The sequence below is a fragment of the Cladophialophora psammophila genome (assembly GCF_000585535.1).
Source record: "Cladophialophora psammophila CBS 110553 chromosome Unknown aczJe-supercont1.6, whole genome shotgun sequence".
Taxonomy (NCBI): domain Eukaryota; kingdom Fungi; phylum Ascomycota; class Eurotiomycetes; order Chaetothyriales; family Herpotrichiellaceae; genus Cladophialophora; species Cladophialophora psammophila.
The window spans coordinates 1,149,134-1,167,825 of NW_006912927.1; the positions used below are offsets into that span (position 1 = coordinate 1,149,134).

The 18,692-nt window shown below is 51.6% G+C and overlaps 7 protein-coding genes across 7 annotated transcripts; 5 read left to right on the plus strand and 2 right to left on the minus strand.

Annotated features, from left to right (window-relative positions):
* Positions 1-835: 835 nt before the first annotated feature.
* On the plus strand, positions 836-2,449 carry A1O5_04758 (uncharacterized protein; the record flags this gene model as incomplete). The annotated part of the gene is made up of 1 exon (XM_007745362.1): positions 836-2,449. One exon carries the CDS (start codon positions 836-838, stop codon positions 2,447-2,449), a length of 1,614 nt encoding a protein of 537 aa, XP_007743552.1.
* A 1,361-nt stretch (positions 2,450-3,810) lies between these two features.
* A1O5_04759 (uncharacterized protein) lies at positions 3,811-4,935 on the plus strand (the record flags this gene model as incomplete). Its single annotated transcript, XM_007745363.1, has 2 exons — positions 3,811-4,281; positions 4,315-4,935. 2 exons carry the CDS (start codon positions 3,811-3,813, stop codon positions 4,933-4,935), a joined length of 1,092 nt encoding a protein of 363 aa, XP_007743553.1.
* A 1,286-nt stretch (positions 4,936-6,221) lies between these two features.
* Positions 6,222-7,859, plus strand: A1O5_04760 (uncharacterized protein; the record flags this gene model as incomplete). Its single annotated transcript, XM_007745364.1, has 1 exon — positions 6,222-7,859. One exon carries the CDS (start codon positions 6,222-6,224, stop codon positions 7,857-7,859), a length of 1,638 nt encoding a protein of 545 aa, XP_007743554.1.
* Positions 7,860-8,478: 619 nt separating this feature from the next.
* A1O5_04761 (uncharacterized protein) lies at positions 8,479-8,809 on the minus strand (the record flags this gene model as incomplete). Its single annotated transcript, XM_007745365.1, has 3 exons — positions 8,479-8,529; positions 8,583-8,691; positions 8,790-8,809. The coding sequence occupies 3 exons, from the start codon at positions 8,807-8,809 to the stop codon at positions 8,479-8,481; spliced, it is 180 nt and encodes a 59-aa protein (XP_007743555.1).
* A 4,525-nt stretch (positions 8,810-13,334) lies between these two features.
* A1O5_04762 (uncharacterized protein) lies at positions 13,335-13,991 on the plus strand (the record flags this gene model as incomplete). Its single annotated transcript, XM_007745366.1, has 1 exon — positions 13,335-13,991. The coding sequence occupies one exon, from the start codon at positions 13,335-13,337 to the stop codon at positions 13,989-13,991; it is 657 nt and encodes a 218-aa protein (XP_007743556.1).
* Positions 13,992-14,547: 556 nt separating this feature from the next.
* On the minus strand, positions 14,548-15,655 carry A1O5_04763 (eukaryotic translation initiation factor 3 subunit F; the record flags this gene model as incomplete). The annotated part of the gene is made up of 2 exons (XM_007745367.1): positions 14,548-15,483; positions 15,551-15,655. 2 exons carry the CDS (start codon positions 15,653-15,655, stop codon positions 14,548-14,550), a joined length of 1,041 nt encoding a protein of 346 aa, XP_007743557.1.
* Positions 15,656-16,065: 410 nt separating this feature from the next.
* A1O5_04764 (uncharacterized protein) lies at positions 16,066-18,361 on the plus strand (the record flags this gene model as incomplete). The annotated part of the gene is made up of 3 exons (XM_007745368.1): positions 16,066-16,299; positions 16,396-16,481; positions 16,537-18,361. The coding sequence occupies 3 exons, from the start codon at positions 16,066-16,068 to the stop codon at positions 18,359-18,361; spliced, it is 2,145 nt and encodes a 714-aa protein (XP_007743558.1).
* Positions 18,362-18,692: the final 331 nt, after the last annotated feature.

Consider the following 18,692-nt stretch of genomic DNA (forward strand, 5'->3'; position numbering starts at 1 on the left):
AACCTGAATGTTCAATAAGTCAATTAGCACTCTAAGAGGATGCTTGAACAATAATCTAGCAACCTACGGCAGGTGTCGATGTCGTTTCGACACCCTTTGCCTCGATCTCGTCACTCGCGGCCGATCGAGAAGGAGATTGCTCCATCAACCTTCTGTCCTAACTGAAGCGTCTGCGCAGCGCCCGGAGGCAGCTCACTCTTTATCCACGGCAAATACTGCAAAGTTGGGCGCTCCAAAGAGTCCGCTGCAAGATTCGGCAGAATCCGTACCTTTTCAAAGCAAGAAAGCTCTGCCGCCAGCGGAGTCCAGGGTACAGGCCATCCGTCCTCCACTACGGAAAGATAACCATGGTGCTCGAGGCCAGGGCAGACTACAAGATGTTACATCACTCTCGGACCGGATATTTGGCACCCAGAAGGCTCGACCTGGTGTATCGAAGCATCTAGTGTCTCGCAAGCTATCTGGTCCTTTGCCAGTTCCTGTACTCAAAGGTGACGGGTTAGGCGCAACATGGTCCTATCCCCCAGCTTCGAAATCTATCGCCCTAGAGTCCGGATCCCTTGAGCCCGGAGTTCTCGATTCTAACGTTTTCGAGTCGGAGGGGCTCGACCTCGAAAAACCCCAGTCTCCTGACGTTGGATCTCAGGAAGGTTTAGGATACCCGCCTGGAAACGGCTGGTTTAGCAGGTCGTGGAGGAAGGCGTACAAGAAGCTGGTGTTTCCGCCAGACGGCGATCAGGCAAAGGCGCGTCAAGAGTTAGATGTGCACAAACAAGTGGCGGAAGCTTTTGTTGGCGATCGTACTCTGGAAGAGCTTCGCGAAGCGTGGCTCAAGATGTCCCTTCGTGGTAAGACGCGACATCTTGCGTACATTCTGCTTGGATGCCTTGCCGACAGTGCTCGGAAGACCCTCCTCATACTCTCTGTCCTCCCAGTGTTACCTCGCGATTGGAGAACTCGGTGCGAGTGTCTTTGTTACTTGGATCTGGTCTACCGGGATGAGATCGGTGCAGATCCCTATCTCCAAGAACTGTTCGCAAAGCAAATTGCTCTGGTCTCTCGCATTTGGACATTGCCTGGGGAGGCCATACCATCCCACTTTCTCGTTCTCCTCCTGCGGCACAATGATGTTGAGCATTGCGAAAATATCATCGACACCATCTTCCAGAATCATGCATCTGTGCCGCCGCGACTCATTCTGATTATGGTGGACCACTTTACGAAACTTGGCGACGCAGATCGAGCAATAGAACTCCTCTCACGCATTCCACCAAGCCAGAGGGAAGAATACAAGGTGGGGATTCTTGACCGCTGTGCCAACCTCATAACAATTGACACGGTCGAAGAATCTGACACTGTGGGTAATTTCAGGACTCTTCCCAAGCTGATTGAACTTGGCATGCCAATGGATGCAAAGGCACATAATCTCATCATCGAGCGCGCAGTTTCATTAAACGTACCGGACGTTGCGTGGGGGGTTTTCCGTTTTATGGAAGCCAGAAATATCCACGTTGACGAACGAAGTCACCTTTTCTTGCTCAAGGATAGTTTTGAGCGACAGAATCGTGACAAGCTGGATGAAGTCATGTCTGCTATCCACCAACGCGAAGATCTTTATCGGTATCCCTACTTGGTAACATATATGATGCATATCGTGAGGGTTGTTTGTACAATTGACCGCAAATTACCCTCTGGGATATCGGTATCACACCTTCTCGCGATCTATGATCGAGCCTACGACAGGGCCCCCCTTGTCAAGCTTGGGATCGTCAACCCTTTGCCGGCCGAGGAGTCTCTTTCCAAAAAACTTGATCAACCTCCACCGGCGGTCCTCGGATTTACAATCTGGGCCTATGTTCTCTGCCAACGAGACGAACGACTTGTCTCAGCGTTGTGGTACTGGATCATACACATGATCAAACAGGGGGACCAGAGTATTCTCGAGTGCGCCAAACACGACATCTTGTACAACGGTTTCATCCACTTCTACGCGCGCAGCCGTTTCTTCCTGAGAAAAGCGGTGGACGTGGTTGAAGCAATGATTGAGCGTGATCTGTGCCTACCGACCGAGCGAACGTGGAGCGAAGTACTTTGTGGCTTCTTGCAACACGGTGAAGAAGAGGCTGCAGAGAAAATCTGGCGGATGATGCTGGCACGGGATGTCCAACCCACCGAGAGGGGTTATGCATTTCTCTTAGGAAAGTACGACCAAAGCCAGCTTGCCAAGCTGGTCAGATATGTTTTGGACGAACGGCGGATTCCAGACGGCCTTGATGTGGCCCTCAAATGGCAAGATGATGCGAATGCAGCGGCAGCAAGAAAAGGGGACTCTCAGCAATCAATCGCGGGTAGCAGGCAAGATATTGAGGACGATGGGATATTCGAAAGCTACGGATTCAACGACGCCATGGAAGACCACGCCCTTGGAGGCGCTAACATGTACCAATAGTACGTCTTTTAATAATAGACGCATCTGCCGAGCCTTCTGCTTGAAAACAAGCCTGTTGACCAAGGATCCCGATGAGAGATATGCACAAGGATTCTGACAGGCGCTCAACCCGAGAGACCCTACCAAGTCTAGACCCATCAATCGCCGTTGCAGGAGGCTTGCCCGGAGTAAATATACATTTTGCGGAGCACACGATGCCGCCAAGCGCCCGCCAAGAACGCGGGGGACTTCCAGCCAATTGAAATGTCCATGGGCGCTTAGCTCCTCCTCTATTTTGGCCTCCTCGCTTTTCAACCCTGTTCAGGTTCATCTCTACTTATTCTCTTCCTCCATCCATTGTCCTCCCCTATGAGATCGCAGTGGGAGTTGTCTTCTCCTTGTGCACGTTACGAAGATTTGTCTGGACCTGTTCACTCTACTCAGGAACGACTCTATCAGTGACCGCTCTCCTATGACGATATCACCTCTTTTTAGCCCTTTTGCCGCTCTCCACTCCTACGTGTTGTTGACACGGATCGCTATCTGAGGGTGACAGTCTCCCCCGACCACGAAGCCGCCTCTTTTTGAAACAAGTTCGGCAACAAAAGCCAGTTGTCCTGGTGACTCGCAAACTGTGTCTCTATATGGATCCATACAGTGGATAATGGGATTGGAGCTTGCGGCTGAATGGTACACCCCGCATAGGGGAACTGTGCTTAATCGCCATTGGTAAGCAATCTCCTGTTTTGCAATGGATCCTCTGACCTTTCCAATTCCCTGCCCGAATGATGAGTCAATGGTAAAAGGTCCGATTGAAAACAGCCGTCCTTAGAGGTAGCTCGTTGTTGGGGACTTGCTCTTTGTGCCCAATGGAGGAATCTGACTTCATGCGCACCCGCTTTCTTGCCAGCTCTCCATCCTTGACGACACGAAATTACGCAAGAATGATGCACTCTCAACAGTTGGAGCTGCATTGTTGGAGAGTTCGTGTACAAAAAGCACAACCGATGAACGTTGCTAATATGGGGCTCATTTTCCAAGACCCAATGGATATTTGAGCCAATGGCAGCAGCGCACATTCTTAACACGATTTCTTGCCGAGATTTGGTTTGATGGCTGGGAATGCTGGGAGCGCATGCGGTCCGTGATCTCTATCTGCTGTCAAAGCTTGCCTAATCCTCGCAGCAACCCTAGCGGCACAAAGTGAAGACCAGTTTAACTGAAAAGACCTGAGATAGACCCGCGATCACGCCGCTTTCGCTTCTCGTTTGCTGGTCTTATCTGCTAACTTGACCCTCAAATCAGTTTTGCCTCCCACCTCCTTCGAACTCGGAGTAGTGTTGTGAGATGAGATTCTCAGAGACGAGGCGTCGTTTGCTAGAATGGATGCCGATGATTCAGATACAGTCAAGATCCTGCCCTTGAGTCAAACCCAACATGCCGCCAGAGGGGCATGGAATTCTTCGTCTGGCACTCACGATAGCAAGGGTTCTAGTTCTATGAATCAATCCAAGGTGTCAATGTCTACCGCCCGTGCAAAGCCTAAAGCCGCAGCCCCATCGATGGAAACAAGAAGCCTTCTACGAACAGAAAGATATGAGAGCTACCGTCCCTCTGGATACCTCGGAGAGCAGAAATCTTCCACACCTCCTTGGTATGGTGACGATTTGAATGACGGCAGAGTTGCTGTCGCTGATTGTCATCGAACTTCATCGTCTCCGCGAAGTCGCGACGGCTTAGATGGCGACTTAGGAACAAAGTCGCCTCCAAGAGGAGACAGAAACGACCGCTATAAAGGTCCCGCGCGTAGCAAGCACGAGTTCATCTCAAAAAGTTACGACACCGAGGCTATGGTAGGTGAAGCACATATTCCAAACAATCCACAGACAATGCAAAATCTTTCAAGTCTAGACGCCAGACAAAGACCGAGTCAAGTCTCCATTCTTCATGAACCAAGGCCTCCGAAGCATCCTGAAAGAAGAAAGGTTCGGAAAGTCTACAAGTTGCACACGCCTGTCCAGCCGGAAATCAGAGATGAACGCGACAATGCAAGGACAAAAATCCCCCAGGATGAGGTTACGCCGATGGTTGTTAATGGTTCCAATGGGCTCCCGGAAGAGGTTGGGAAGGGAGGGTCCGCTTATACCCAGGGAGACCAAGATGTGTCATTGAGCGTGACCTTACCTCAAGTGCCTCTAATCAGTCAGGATTGCGGACCAGAGCATGAAGAGGAGAATTCGATGAAATTCGTCGAGGAAGAGAGTCCGATCCAGCCATCACCAAGACTTAGCTTCCCCAAAGCTCACCGCAAGATGATTAACGATCGGGCATCGCGCTTCTCAACCGAGGAAAGCGCGTCAAACTCGTCAACTTGTGGTTCTAGGAATAAGAACCTGTGCAGAGCCTGTCGCAAGCCTGGAAGCAGCGTGATACCTCTTGTCCAATGCAAAGCATGCCATAAAGGCTATCATAACTGCTGCGGAAACCCCGAACCGCGACAAAGGTAAGATGGCGGGACAGTGGCGAAGCACGTCATAACGCTGACTTGACTTGATGCAGTGAGAATTTCGATGGCTTCAGTTGCGGGAGATGTCTAAAGGAGCGGGAAAGCACGACCAGCAAAGATGAATTGTTCGGAAGCAGCATGGATCACTCCTCTCCCGTGGACCACTCTGCCATTGATCTTGATCCATTGAGCAATTCCGACCAAGACATGCATCAGGTTGACATTACATCTACAACTAGTCGCATGACCAGCTCAGTGACCGCTCATCCGGCGCATGCCTCCGATGGTAGACTCGATGCCCCCATACAACCTGCAATCAATGGTAGCGCGTCAAATCAAGGAGCGTACGAGCAGATGACTTGTGTCGATTTTCCCAGAACCACGGCAAATCAGACTGCCCGCGTTAGTGACGGCAACAACCAGACAGCTCCAAGTCCATGTCCACCAAAAAACAGCTCACCAAAACATGGCTCTCCTTCCTCATCATGGACAGCAAGCGTGCGAGAGAGCCCTGTCCCGATCGCTGAGCGGCCGAACTCTCCGGTAAGCTGTGGATTCACACTCGACAAAGATTCGTCTCAACTTTTTCAGGGACCAAACAGGCCTTCAATTACTGATGAGTTCCCGCTACCCAATTGCGACATAGACCAGGAGTCGACTTCTCGAGCAGTGACGCTGCCGTCAAGGCCCAGCACAGGTCAAGTGCCAGCAGATATCACCAAAACACAAATGGCGCTGCATCCCACAGCTGTTCAACCAGCTCCTTTCAGGCGTGTGGCTAGACGAAGTCGAGTCCTCCACTCGTACCGCCGGGATGAGCACAGCTTAAAACCGGCTGCTAAACCCCCACCCGGTTTTCGAAAAGAGACAGAAGTCAACGGCGCGAAGAAATGCGAGGATTGCGGCAGATCGATTATAGGCTCTATTGTACGCTGTGCCCGATGCTCAATTAGGCCTCTGAATCGACTGAGGGATGGCAAAACTTCTAATGTGCCCATAGGTGATGGTAATATCACACCGTCGCTGATAACGATAACGATTTCAGGCGACGAAGTTACAATTGACGAAGGTATAGACCGCCCAAGACCGCCTCCGGTGACGATAACGATTTCAGACGACGAGGATGCGTCGAATCTATTGGAAATGGGAATAGAAAGAGAAATGAATCCTGTGCGGCCTCACAGTTCAGATTCAGCTCTTCAGCAACATCTAACCCCTAGCACTATGAAGCGTTGCATAAAGGAAGATTCAATGTTCGTTCCGAGAAAGAGAAATCAGCCCGCAAAGATGTCGGCGTATGATGCTGTGCGCTGTTTATCTCAAGGGGCCAGAGCGACCGACATCCAAGTCAATGTTGACGCTGACACTCCAGAGTCACCTATTGAAGGCGGCAGTTCAGGAGAGGATCCGGAAAGAACTGACAAGCAGGCTTCAGAAGAGAGGTCGACAAATGACGCACGTCCACAATCGCCTGCGCGGCAGAGCGACAGCGACAGCGATTCTAGGTCTTCGAGGGATTCGCTTGCCACTACACAATCCTTTCAGAGTCTAAATCAATATCCAGAGCTATCCGCTCAAATACTTGAGAAGCGTGGTCGATGCAGCACTTCGATCGACGAACCGCCAGATTCTAATATCGAGACAGTCGTACCGTCGATTTTATCTCTTACTGCTATTGAAGCACTTCCCAGTGACGAGGAAGATAGCCACAGCTTATCACAACAGCTCGCTTCAGCTTTGACAGTAGACGACAGCTTCATGCAGGATGAGGGTGGTTTATTCATCAACGCATACTTTGAGAATCCTGAGAGTATCAGCTATATGGCGGAACCTCAAGTAGAAGGGATAGCCGAAGAGTCAGCAGCTCCAGCAGATGCGCTTTCTCTTCGTCCCCGGACGCCTGATATGCCGGAAACGCCTACTAATGTTACTAAACAGGTTACGACCCAGTCGCCATCCCTACAACCCCGTTATGGCTCAACTCATAGCGAAGAAGAGGCGGCTGTTGAGGTGTGTCACAAGACAAGTGAAGAAGAGGGAGACGACGAGCACGAATTAGCGCCCAGACAATCTCGGTATTTGAGCCGGCAACTGCTGTCCTCTGGTGCTGCCCTCTCGTGGCCTGCAACTGAAGCAGATGAGGACGTTACTTTTGCTCAACCCATAGGACTGCCGAGAGCCCTGTCGACAACAGGAATTTCGTCTTTCGCAAGTGCATCTGAACATCAGGCAACTGAATCGCCTCGTCCGTCGAGAACAGTGACTTCTGTTGTCGAAGTTCGTGAGCCTATTAGTCAATTATCTACCAAGAATGCGCAGGCCGCGTGGACGGAAGAGGACGAAGCCCGGGCCATTGAAAAGTTGCGAGCGCGTGGCGTTATGTTTGAATCCGAAGCCGAAACCGATGATGCCGAGATTGGTGATCATGATACTTATGTGCCTCCTCCACGTCGGATTGATCCACTTTGGCAGCCGCAGGAGTCTCAGAATCTGTTTGACATGGATCCGTCACTACTTATACTTAACAATGAGGAGAATCTCGCTTCTGCAAAACCCCCACATAAAAGACCGACCAAGAAGCAATTGATTGGAAATCTTTTCAGCTACCAGTGCCGACAACGCAGAAAGGAATTCAGCGACCCTCATCAAGAAGTCCGCCGTTATCCAGAGGACGTGCAAGTCACTGCAGTCTTGCACCGCGGGATTCGGTTTGACAGGAGAGTGCCGCGAGCTGACATAGAGACAGTGACCATGAGTTTCCGCGAATTTCTTGGAGCGCCGGAAGAGCCGGTGATTGACGCTCGCGGGGGTCAAGTGGTATTTCTCGAGGGGAAGCGAGACAATGAATATTTGGGGAGGAGCACGCGGGGGAAACGAGTTCCAGAGGGGGATACCTTCCCTTTCGTGTATGACACCTACAAGTGAAGCACTCAGACTCTTCGTTGTCTTTCTCTGGACGACACAATCATGGCCGTTTGGATTAGAGAATGGAAAGCAGTATTGCCTCTGAACCTAAGAAGTCAAAGCATGACCGTGCTGAACGCTGAATGAGATGATTTGATGCCCGGGGGTACTGTTTTCTTCATAGTACCAGCGCTGCATGGGCCTTTTTTGGGGACATTATGGAGCATTGTGTATGTCTGTCGAGAAACATGGAAGTGAAACCGGGCTTGACATGCTAATTCCAGTGTGTTGGTATGCATCTCATGTAGAGCGCAGAGCATGGCACAACTCATATATAGTCCACCTCCCAAAAGAGCCAACTGGATACCGACGTGGATCGTGTCAAGGCATATTGATATACTCTCCACGTACCGCCTTGCCTCAAACCCCTGAATTGCAGTCCCCAGTTCATGTTGTCCGCGCCATAACTCCTAACACCATGCATCTATCGTGGGTTACCATGATCGCTCCGGCGCGACCACAACTTTGAAGAAGAGAGATTTGATCTATTTAATAACCCATCATTATCGAACACTGCCGTCATTAGTTAGTAACAACGCCACACCGATTCCGTTTCTTCTGTAGGAAAAGGTGAGGAAAGTCAAAAGGTCAATTTCTTAGGAGGAAGGGTGCCGATCACAACGACGCTAGGCTACATAGAGAGATGCCAAATGTCAAGTAAAGAGGGAGCAAGACCTAACTTACAGCCATAGCAATGCAAAAGATGCTAACGTATGGACTGAGGCGCTCGCCTATCCGTGCGCATTTCCAGAATATGCCAATCACGCTGATTCCCCTCAAGACACTGATCAGCCTGGGTTTCCAAAAAAAAAAAAAAAAAGGAAGAAGAGGAAAAGGCAGCAAAGGATGAGAGACGTTGCTGCTGGGGAGGAAAAAGCGGCCTCTGCTTACCCGTCTTTATTCCTGTCCATGACGCTGGGAGCCAGGGAGTGCACGTAAGTCGACGTGCAGATTATGAGAAGGATGACGAGGAGGAGGGATTGGAAGTTGAATATGGCTGTCTATGTGGCAGCGGGAGTTCGCTAGTTAGAAGATGTTTGAACCGTTTTTCTTCTGGGCATTTTGGAGAGATTCGCAAGTATGGATCATTTTTATGTTGGGGGGAATAGAGGTAAGAGACATACCATTATGAGTCGATCTTTTCGCCGAAAATGAGAGGATAGACCTGGGGGCCGGTACGCATCGAAGGAAGTGAAGTGGCACGGTTGTTCTGCGGCGTTTATGGTGGCGTTGTGGAATACAAGACAGATTTATCTACGTTGATGTTGAAAGGTGGTTTCGAGAAAAGCAAGACGCTAACTACAACAAGACTAGTTCCATATCAACCTAGCAATCACGTGATGCTCTTCTTGGCAAGTGCAGAGAGGCAGGGCTGGGCAGGACCCTTGTGGCTGCGGCTAATAAATCCTCCGTCCTTCGAACTCGACCTTGAATCTTACGTATGCTGCAATTGATTATGCCAGAACCATTGCCCATCGCTGCAGCAGTGGCAAGGCTACTTAAAACAACCTACAGCGTTTCCGCCACTCTGGGTTCACTCTGTATCAGTGTTTCGAAAGCTCCGACGACCGTTCAGGACGCCCCGAACGAGACCAGAGCCGTGACAAGCGTCCTGCGTCAACTCGAGTCGTATCTCAAGAATTCCACCATAGCGTCACAATCGCGGACATCCCTCCTGACCCTAGAAGAGGTCGTGGCTACTCTTACCGACTGTGTCTGTGCTCTACCAGAGCTCGAGTCTTCCTGAATCGCGTCAGAACGAACACGGGAGCCATCGACCGACCAAGGTGGATAAAGTATAGTGATGGGGTGGCCAACATCACCCAGCGAATTGAGAGACACAAGACGTCCTTGGCTCTAATGTTGAACATCTTGACGTGGTAGATTTTAACCATGAACTCTGATCTTGCCTTGCACCTTGCACCTGGCTATAAAGTGAGAGCCAGCGCGATGCAGTCGAGGCGTCTGCTAGGTTGGTGAATTTGGTTGAACGCATGCTCGCTAAAAATCGAGAACTAGCGATCCGCCTTCAGACTTCTGACTATGCAAGGTCGACAGCAAAATCATTTTCCATACTTGCGCGTGATGGCACCTCGAGCATTATTCATAGTACCAACCATGTCTTCGCTCATTGCAACCAGGTTACCTTTCCGTTTCCCAAAGACAATGCACCTAGCTCTCGGTCAGAGATCGCCGAAAGCACCTCATTTACAGTCGACATTGAGATGTCTCTTCAAGCAAGCTGGGTTTGCTGACAAGCGCAACGTTATCGCACCAGGTTATTTGTGATACATGACGGGCAAACCTTGGGATTGTTTCTCTGTCCGAGATCACCCTGAGTGAGAAGTCCAATATCTCAGCTGTGGCTCTTCCAATATCGAATGCTTATCTTAGCAATGGTCACCATTATACTATACTACCATTACATCAACCCTCGCGTGTTCTCACGGATGATAGGCTCTCAATCTTGACCCGCTTGATGTGTCTGCAGCATGTCTAGCCAAACGACCTGGAGGACATGATGGATCATTATCTTCTATCCGGGGGCGTGCCGCCTGTGATGCGCCAATGGAACACAAACTACGATGTGAAAGAACGCTGATTCTGAGCTCTAACCATTTAATTCATGAAGCCTGCTCTTGCGGAGGCGTTCGAATAGACTCAAGTGCATGCCCAGAATGCCATACTACTGTCTGTCTGGCCCAGTCTTCTACTTTCTTGCTAGGTAGGTGAGGAATGTTGAAAATAGGCGCTGGGCCGTAACTAATATCAGATAGCTATCAACCTTAGGCAATCCTCCATGAGAGAAAAGTCATCATCTATCTCTGCACAAGGGAACGGGGATCTTCAAGACCATATCTCATCGTTACTGGCAAGTCATACTTACGACAAGAGCCCCAATCATGGTCACGTTCGCACCGCAAAGCCTTCATTACGCAAATCTAGAAGGGGTGTTCTCCTCCACAATGAAGGAGATCCTGAAGGCGCAATAGCTGCGTACAAAAGGGTCTGTAAATTGCTGCGGCAAGTAATGGTCCATGCTACGAACCCCGACAAAAACGAGTCCGACTTTCAGGTATTCACAAGAGGTGTCTCTGCCGAATAGTAGGACTTGATCTCACACCGAACCGGCGATCTGAAAAGTACTCTAGTCTAGAAGACCCCATCAACTGGTGCCTCCTTTTTCCAGGGATCTGGTGGTATGAATCCTTCATCATAAAGTTATGTCCTGAGCTTGACGCAGGACGAGCACACCTCGATCCAGGAGAAGGTAATTATCTCCAAATCGCACAGCCCATCTCACACTCTTCATACCCATTCCCGCTCAGAACCATCCTTGTGTTCTGCCTCATCCATCTTTCTTGCCCACTCTCCGCCGAACCAGAGCCGGACACATGTATCAAGAGGCTTCCTGCGGACTCTCCATCAGAACCAGCTTGTGGAAGGTCTCGTCCAAGGAAGTTGATTCGCGTCCACAGCGGCTCAGGGGCCGTGAGCGGCATGTTATTACCAGCACAATACATAATCCGAAGTGAAAGCAAGCGACACAGTCTGACACCAAATAAAGGCTGCATCTAATGTCGCTAAAAGGGGCTCAATAACGACGAAGTGGTCGCTATATCGAACATAGCTAACAGTAGGCAAAGGGTAGAGCACTCCCATATCGAAAGGTAAATACAATGCTCATTACTAACAAGGCCACCTCGGTTCTAACAGCGAAGGCAGCGTGCCACTTATTTTTGAACTTGGCTCGCTGCATACATGGAGCAAACAGTCGAACCAGGCTAGCAGACTTGAGGTCAGTTTTGTCCATTTACATACTAGCTGGCTTCGAACCATTGGCACTACTTCCACTCACCCAGCTTCGTCCAACCGCATAGACTTCGAGAGCTCAAGCAGTCACCGGAATAAACCATATTTAAACAACATGGAAAGCCTGCCTCTAAGAGCAAAAGTCACCCTATATCGAGATTTGGCTGTGCAGTTTATCCCGCCAAGCGCTTTCCAATGGCGACAGACTTTTCGGACGTGAGATACGAGGACTATCAGCATGGGGGCATCCAGGTTGTGCCGTCAGATGATTCGGAAACGCAAGGCCTACCGACTGCTTCACAAGCCGGACCAGAAGGAAAGATTTTTTTGCACAAGAATGAGAGATCAAAGGCGATACGAAGCCTATCTCAGAGACTGTTGGCAACTTGGAACAGGTAATACGACTGCCCACACCTCACCCCTTCTATCGAACAATGCTGATCATCGACGAAGTGAGATTGGAAAGCCCACACAAGCAAAGCCCAGGTTCAGTTGAAAGTGTTTGTGAATCTTGATTGTTGATGTTGTCGTGGTAGCCGCCGCAGCAGTCAGTGGCGGCGTCCTAAAGGTGTGGGGCCTTCAGCTATATCAGCATCTATGTACTGAGCCCGGGTTAATCCTGGTGTCCTACCTTACGTTGTAAAAGGGTGTTACGTCGACAACCGTGATAGCCGTCTTCTACGTGATGTGTTTTACACCAGCGAGAAGCTCATGACAACAAATTTGTGCGTCGGACTCTGTACCGGGTTTTAGCAGGTCGGCCTTGAGTACTCAACACCATGCTTTTGCGGCAATGAGGTACGTTCATCAGGCGGCACACCAAGCTCCAATTGCAACTTCACCTGCTCTGGAGACCTGACTCGGTTCTGTGGCAGCTTCTGGTATCTCATTCGCCGAATAAGAGGTCGCCAGAGTCAAGGATACCACCCTCTGTTTCATCGACATCAATCACTTTCGACCTTTTGTCTCATTTCGCTTGTTCCGCAAGATCTGCTGAGAGTGACGCTAGATCTGTCTCAACATCGCAGAGGATTTGTTGAAGGGACGCTCTTTGTCGTTGATCGCGAAAGCATCCATTATCGCTGTATCGGAGTTTACCTGCGCGGTCATTGGCTTTGATCTCTTTTGCTTTCATAAAGGCAATCGAGGAGGGTAGTCATTGTCCTGCTAGGTTAATTTTCATCTTGACAAGATGAATGTTTCTCGGTGTCACCTTTTTATAGCTGGTCAAATGGCGAGATGGCGAGATGAGTATGTACCCTCTCGCCCTGTAGGGACAAGGCTGGCGAGGCTGGCATCGTCCATCCTCCAATCCGGGTTGAGCTTGGCAGGCACAGTTTCAGCCTCGCCAGCGACTCGTGCGGAGTGACTTCCATCCTCACTCCGCTTCGTTCTGCAATCATGTACTTGGTGTACTCCGTACAGCAGCTTTTATTGCATCGTCTATCCTCCTGTCTATCCTTCTCATATCGTCTCGCTCGACACTGCTGGCCTCTGTCTGTGCGTGTGACCTGGCGATTTTCCGGCCCCTTTTGTTTCATTCTTGGGTGTAGTTTGTTCTCTCGTCGACCCGAATTCAAAGCGGTCCATCTTCTTCTCTTCAAGTCGCTCCCTCCTACAGTCATGGAACCTCGCGCCCGAGCCGGCCGGCACAAAGTCAACCTGAACTTTGGCCCCGAACTCTCGGCGCTTCTGTACGCATATGGCGCACCTACGCACCCCGATATTGCCAAACCCATCGGCGCAGCTTCACGGCAATACCTCTCTGCTCAGAACACACCCAACACCACTCACCCACCTACACCATTCACTCAGCCCTTTCCCGAAACACTCCGCGTCCTGGACGAGATCTTAACGGACTTCATAATAGAAACGTGCCACAATGCCGTTGGCGTCTCCGTCTACGCCGGGCGCGCAAAACTGAAGGTCTCCGACTTTGAATTCGCGATCCGAAAAGACACCATTAAACTGGGCAGAGTGCAGGAGATGTTCAAGAAGAAGAGGGAGATTGACAACAAGAAAAAACTTTTTGACACGAACGAGGGCAAGGAGGGGCAAAAGTTAGCCGTGGACGATCTGGTGAATCTGGGGGAGGTTGTGGGCGAGGAAGGCACGTCGAAAGGGAGGGGCAGAGGGAGAGGAAGAAAGAAGAAGAGGGATATAGAGGACGTGGAGAGTGATATGGCTAATGGAGGGGTAAATTCAAAGGAGAGGACGCCGGGAGCGGACGAGAGTGGCGAGGAGAGGGCAAGCAAGCGGGCAAAGAGCGATCTTGGATGAAAAGGGCGATGAATTTGAGAGTTGCCGTTTACAGCCTCTTTCCCAGAGCACACCACTCGATGAAACAGCATCCAAAGTCGACAGAGAACGACTGCCGACATCCCTGAGAAACGTCTTACGCCAGGACGGGATCGGGCATCCAATCCAATGAGGATCGCTTCGTCAACAACATGCGGACGCCAGCGTCAGAAAATTTCCACGGGGGATGACGAACAGGTGCAGCGTATTGTTTGCGAAAAGTTCCCTCCAAACGAGGTCGGGCTGTCTATTTGGCTCAGCAGCTGCTATCTGTGGGCGGCTATCGTTCGGGAGACCTTGACCGAACTGTCCACGGGAATGACTTTGGTAATCATCCTCTATTTCTTCAGAGGCAAGGTCCATGTGTTGATTGGAGCACACCTCAAGTGCTCTGTCATGCAGTCATCACTCAAAGTTGCTTTTTGGCACCCATTTTGGCCGGCTCATATTTTGCGCCCAGAGCAGGTGCCAGTGCGCCGTCCGTCTTCATGCATTGCAGCCGGATTCCCAGGTAGGCTGCCTTCATAACATGATCATTTCAAACATTAGACACCGAGAAACTCTCCGTCCTGTTCTGCCTTGTCTGTCCGCCTTGTCTGTTCTGTCTACGATCACCTCGCCCTTCCTTCTCGGTTGTGCCGCCCTCACCGCCGCCCATGGTCAACGCTGACGTCGCTAACCTGTTTGACAAGTCCATCTGCGTACGGATCATGTTGGCGAGGTAGGACACGGTCAAGACGTCTTGGATGTGGTTGTTGAAGTCCTTTTCGATCTCGGCGGCATCGACTTTCGGCGCCAGGGCCAGCGTGTTGAGCAGGAACTGGCCCAGCGCGGTGGACGGCTCGGTCTCCTCTTCAATCACGTTCTCGACGTACTTGCCCACTCGGTCTAGCATGCCCAATGTGTCCTCTAGGGACTTTTCGAGGCTCTCGATCTCGGTGAGGATTGTTGTCGTCCTGGTCTCCGAGCCCTTTGCGTATTCAATCGCCTCGAGGCCCGCGCGGTCGGCTTCGCCGTAGTTGACAGTGTAGGGGATCGGGATGAAGGCTGCTGAATCGGCCGCTCTCTCGGGACTCACCCCCACCGGGGAGGAAATGTATGTTCGCACTTCGATGTCTTGGCCTGGCTGGCACGATACCGTGACATGAACGGCGGGGTATGGAAACGTGCCTTCGCCCTGGCTGCTGTAGTGGTTCTGGATCAAGGCCGAAAAGGTGTTCAACTCTGAGCTGGTGGCGTACCACCCCACCAGGACCTCCTTGGGGTTCGCGCGAAGATGCAGGGCCAGCATGGCTTTCTGGTATTCCATGTCCACCTCTACCTGGTCCGTTGTCTCGGTGTGGCTGACCGCGAAGGAGGAGTGCACGACGACCTGGGACTCGTCTGCGTCGGAGCGGGTTCCCAGTAAGGTGCCAATGACTCTTTGCTGATCGGGCGGCCGGCGGACGCAGTGGTCTAGGATCGAGAAGAGAGCCTTGCAGGGGAGAAAGCCAATTTAGTTCAATGTGTCTCTCAGATGACATTTGGTTTCCTGGACTTACTTGTGGCTGTATCACGACGCGGAGGGGGGCTGTGGTGGGTTGTGCGCCTACTGCGACCGGGCCGAGAGGGCGCGTGAGATGGAGGAACGAATCTTGTTCAGCCATGTTGGGCGACAGGAGAGTTATTGCTGGAGGAATCTTTGTCTTAGCTTGGGCCTCAGTCTTCCGCAGGCGGTGGAAACTGCCCTGGCCTTGTAGAGTGCGTAGTGTAGTTTGTGCTTGGGCTTGGACTTGGTCTGGGATGGGGCGGGAAATTTTGGGACTTTCAGCCTTGCATAAAATTCCAAGGACCGCCAGTGTGCGCTGCAACGAGGGCCATGTCACGTGAAGCCAGCCGGATCTTACCTAATCCATCTTAACCCCGAAGCCCGGCGATAGACCGAATACAGGATACCGAGTGTATATAAATTTGATATGACGGAAACGGGCCCCCTCGCCTTCTCTCCATTTCGGCTCCTACATATTTCACCCTTGGACCATTGCCACGTCCTGTTCCATCCTATCGGTCTGGGATCATGAGTGCCAATGGGCTGCTGCGCAAGGATCAACTCGAACTCAGTCTTCACGACGAGAAGAAGTTGATCGAGGAAGGCATTCTCAAGGAAGACAATCCCCTCGATTTCAGCTTCAACTTCCAGAAACTATGCGACGCTTGCAGGAGAGGCGACCTCAGACTATGCCAGGAGATGATTCAGGAAGGGACAAATATTAACGCGAAAGACCAGTATGATTATACCCCTTTGATCCTGGTAGGTCTTGCATTTTTCTTCTCGGGGGGTTTGGTGGCCGTGTGTCGCCATTTGCCCCCTTTTGTCGGCGAGCACTCTGGTTGACGTTGCGACAAGGCGAGCCTGTGTGGGCATTACGAAGTTGTACAATTATTGTTAGAGTCGGGCGCATTGTGCGAACGAGATACATTTCAGGGCGAGAGGTGCGACTTAAACTGGACCTTGTCGCGGAGTGATGGACTAATGGCCTCGCCCCAGATGTCTATATAATGCTTTGAACGACCGGATACGAAATCTACTGTTACAATACGACTATTCCAAGACGACGGATCCTTTACAGCCATTGGCGTCACACTTGGTGTCATTGCTGACCCGAGACCATCCCAAGACGCATGATATTACCGTCGTCACGCCTACCGAGTCGTTCCGTTTACACAAATTTATCCTCTCAGCGCGGTCCCCCTATTTCAAGAGCAAACTCAGTCAGGCTCCGGACACCAAACTCTGGAAACCAGCCCCCACGATTCCCCCCCAGTCATTTGCCATCGCCCTGAAGCATTTGTATCTCGGAGAAGTGCCCAGAGATCTCGGCGGAGGGCCAGGTACCGGGTTCACGGATTCCGCGATCCTTGCCGGCGTTGACCGAATCAGCAAGCATTTAGAGATCCACAACCTTTCACAGTTAATCCTCGACAGCAATGACCGTCGATTGGCAAGACAGCGGCGGCAAGACGAGGTCCAAAGAGGCCGCGACCAACTGGAGCAATGGTTCCGCGAAAATGTCCTGAAGCACGCGATTGAGGTCGAGACCTCGCGAGCCGGCCATGTCAAATGGGATCGCGACAACGGTATCTTTGCAGACGTGCTGCTCCGAGCCGACGAAGACGAAGTCGATGAGGAAACTGCAGCAGACCGGCAACCGCAACAATCTCAATCTGGCACGAATGCTTTGGGCATCCCCCTCGACCAGAAGTCCAACCCATCCCGCTCGCCCTCTCGCTCTAGGAAGCCACGCAAATCAAAAATCTACCCTTGCCACAAAGCCATGCTCATCCGCTCCGAATTCTTCATGACTATGTTTGAATCCTCATTCCGCGAAGCCCAAGATACACCGCACCTCCAAATTGTGCCCATCGACTGCAGCCCTGAGGTCCTTGGAATCATCTTGACGTTTCTGTACGCCGAGAAAGCGGACTTTGGGCTAGATATTGCCGTTGACGTCCTCTTCGCCGCGGACATGCTGTTTCTGGAGAAAGTCAAAGCGAAAGCTGCACTCGTGATCTCGTCGCTCGGCAGTGGAACTGCCATGGCCATGCCGAACGCTTCATCCCCTGAAATGGCAACTACCGAGAACGGCACAAATGCCGACGACTCGGGAGGAGACGAAGATCTGGACATCTACGAGATCCTGCGCGCCGCCTGGCTTACCCGCGTTCAACGCCTTGAAGAATTCGCCGCACGCTACATCGCCTACCGGCTCGAGTCTTACATCGACGACCCGGACTTTGCAGAGCTTGTGAAGGAGTCTGCCGGCCGAATCAGCGCACGACAAGAAACAGATTCAATTGAATTGCTGGATGACATTCGATACTATTTGAGCGAGAGGTTCCGATTGAGGTTTGAGGACTCGGGTCTGGAGGATGTCATGGACGAGGAGCAGGCCATGATGGCGCAGGCGCTCTCGCAATCGGATGGAGAGGTGCAAACCAATGGACATGCTGGCGGCGAGTCGACAACAGCACCTGCTGTCTCACTGCCGCAGTGGGGCTCACAACCAGCAGCGGCACAAGCAGACTCCCGGAAGGCTGCACAACAGCTTCCCGACGACGAAGGCGTGGACATGTCGACGCCCACACCGGCTCCCGCTCCCCTCGTCGACTCCGCAGCCGCTGGACTCGTAGGCGGGCCGGCGTCGAACCTAGGAACAGACCCGGACTCGGTCGAGGCGCTCCTGCAATCCGGCGCCGTGCGCACGCTCGACGGCGAACTCGCCGGCGACGAATTTGCCGCCGATGCCATCAATTACCAGATCCTCCTGGCCAAGATTGACCGCCTGCTCGAGCGGTTGAAGCTTGATGCCTGATTAACTAATTAGGCTTGACAAGATGAGACACCTCATTTTGCTTATCGGGCCTAACGTGACATGGCCTGGTCTAGTCGGGCCTTCAAGAGTGACCCGAAAAGCATCAAGCCCCTCCTCTCTCCTTTCACTAAAGTTGATCGGGTCCCCCCCGCGGGAGAGAGAGAGAAAGAGAGAGATGATGGGACGGCGAGGATCCTTGAAGGGAGGGGCTTGTTCAGATCTTGTCGGTGTCTTTGGTGTCACGGCTCGGGTCGGACTATGGACACTGGCACGGGAAAGAACCCAGATACTGCAATATAAAAGAGATAGAATATATTAGAAGAAATAAAGG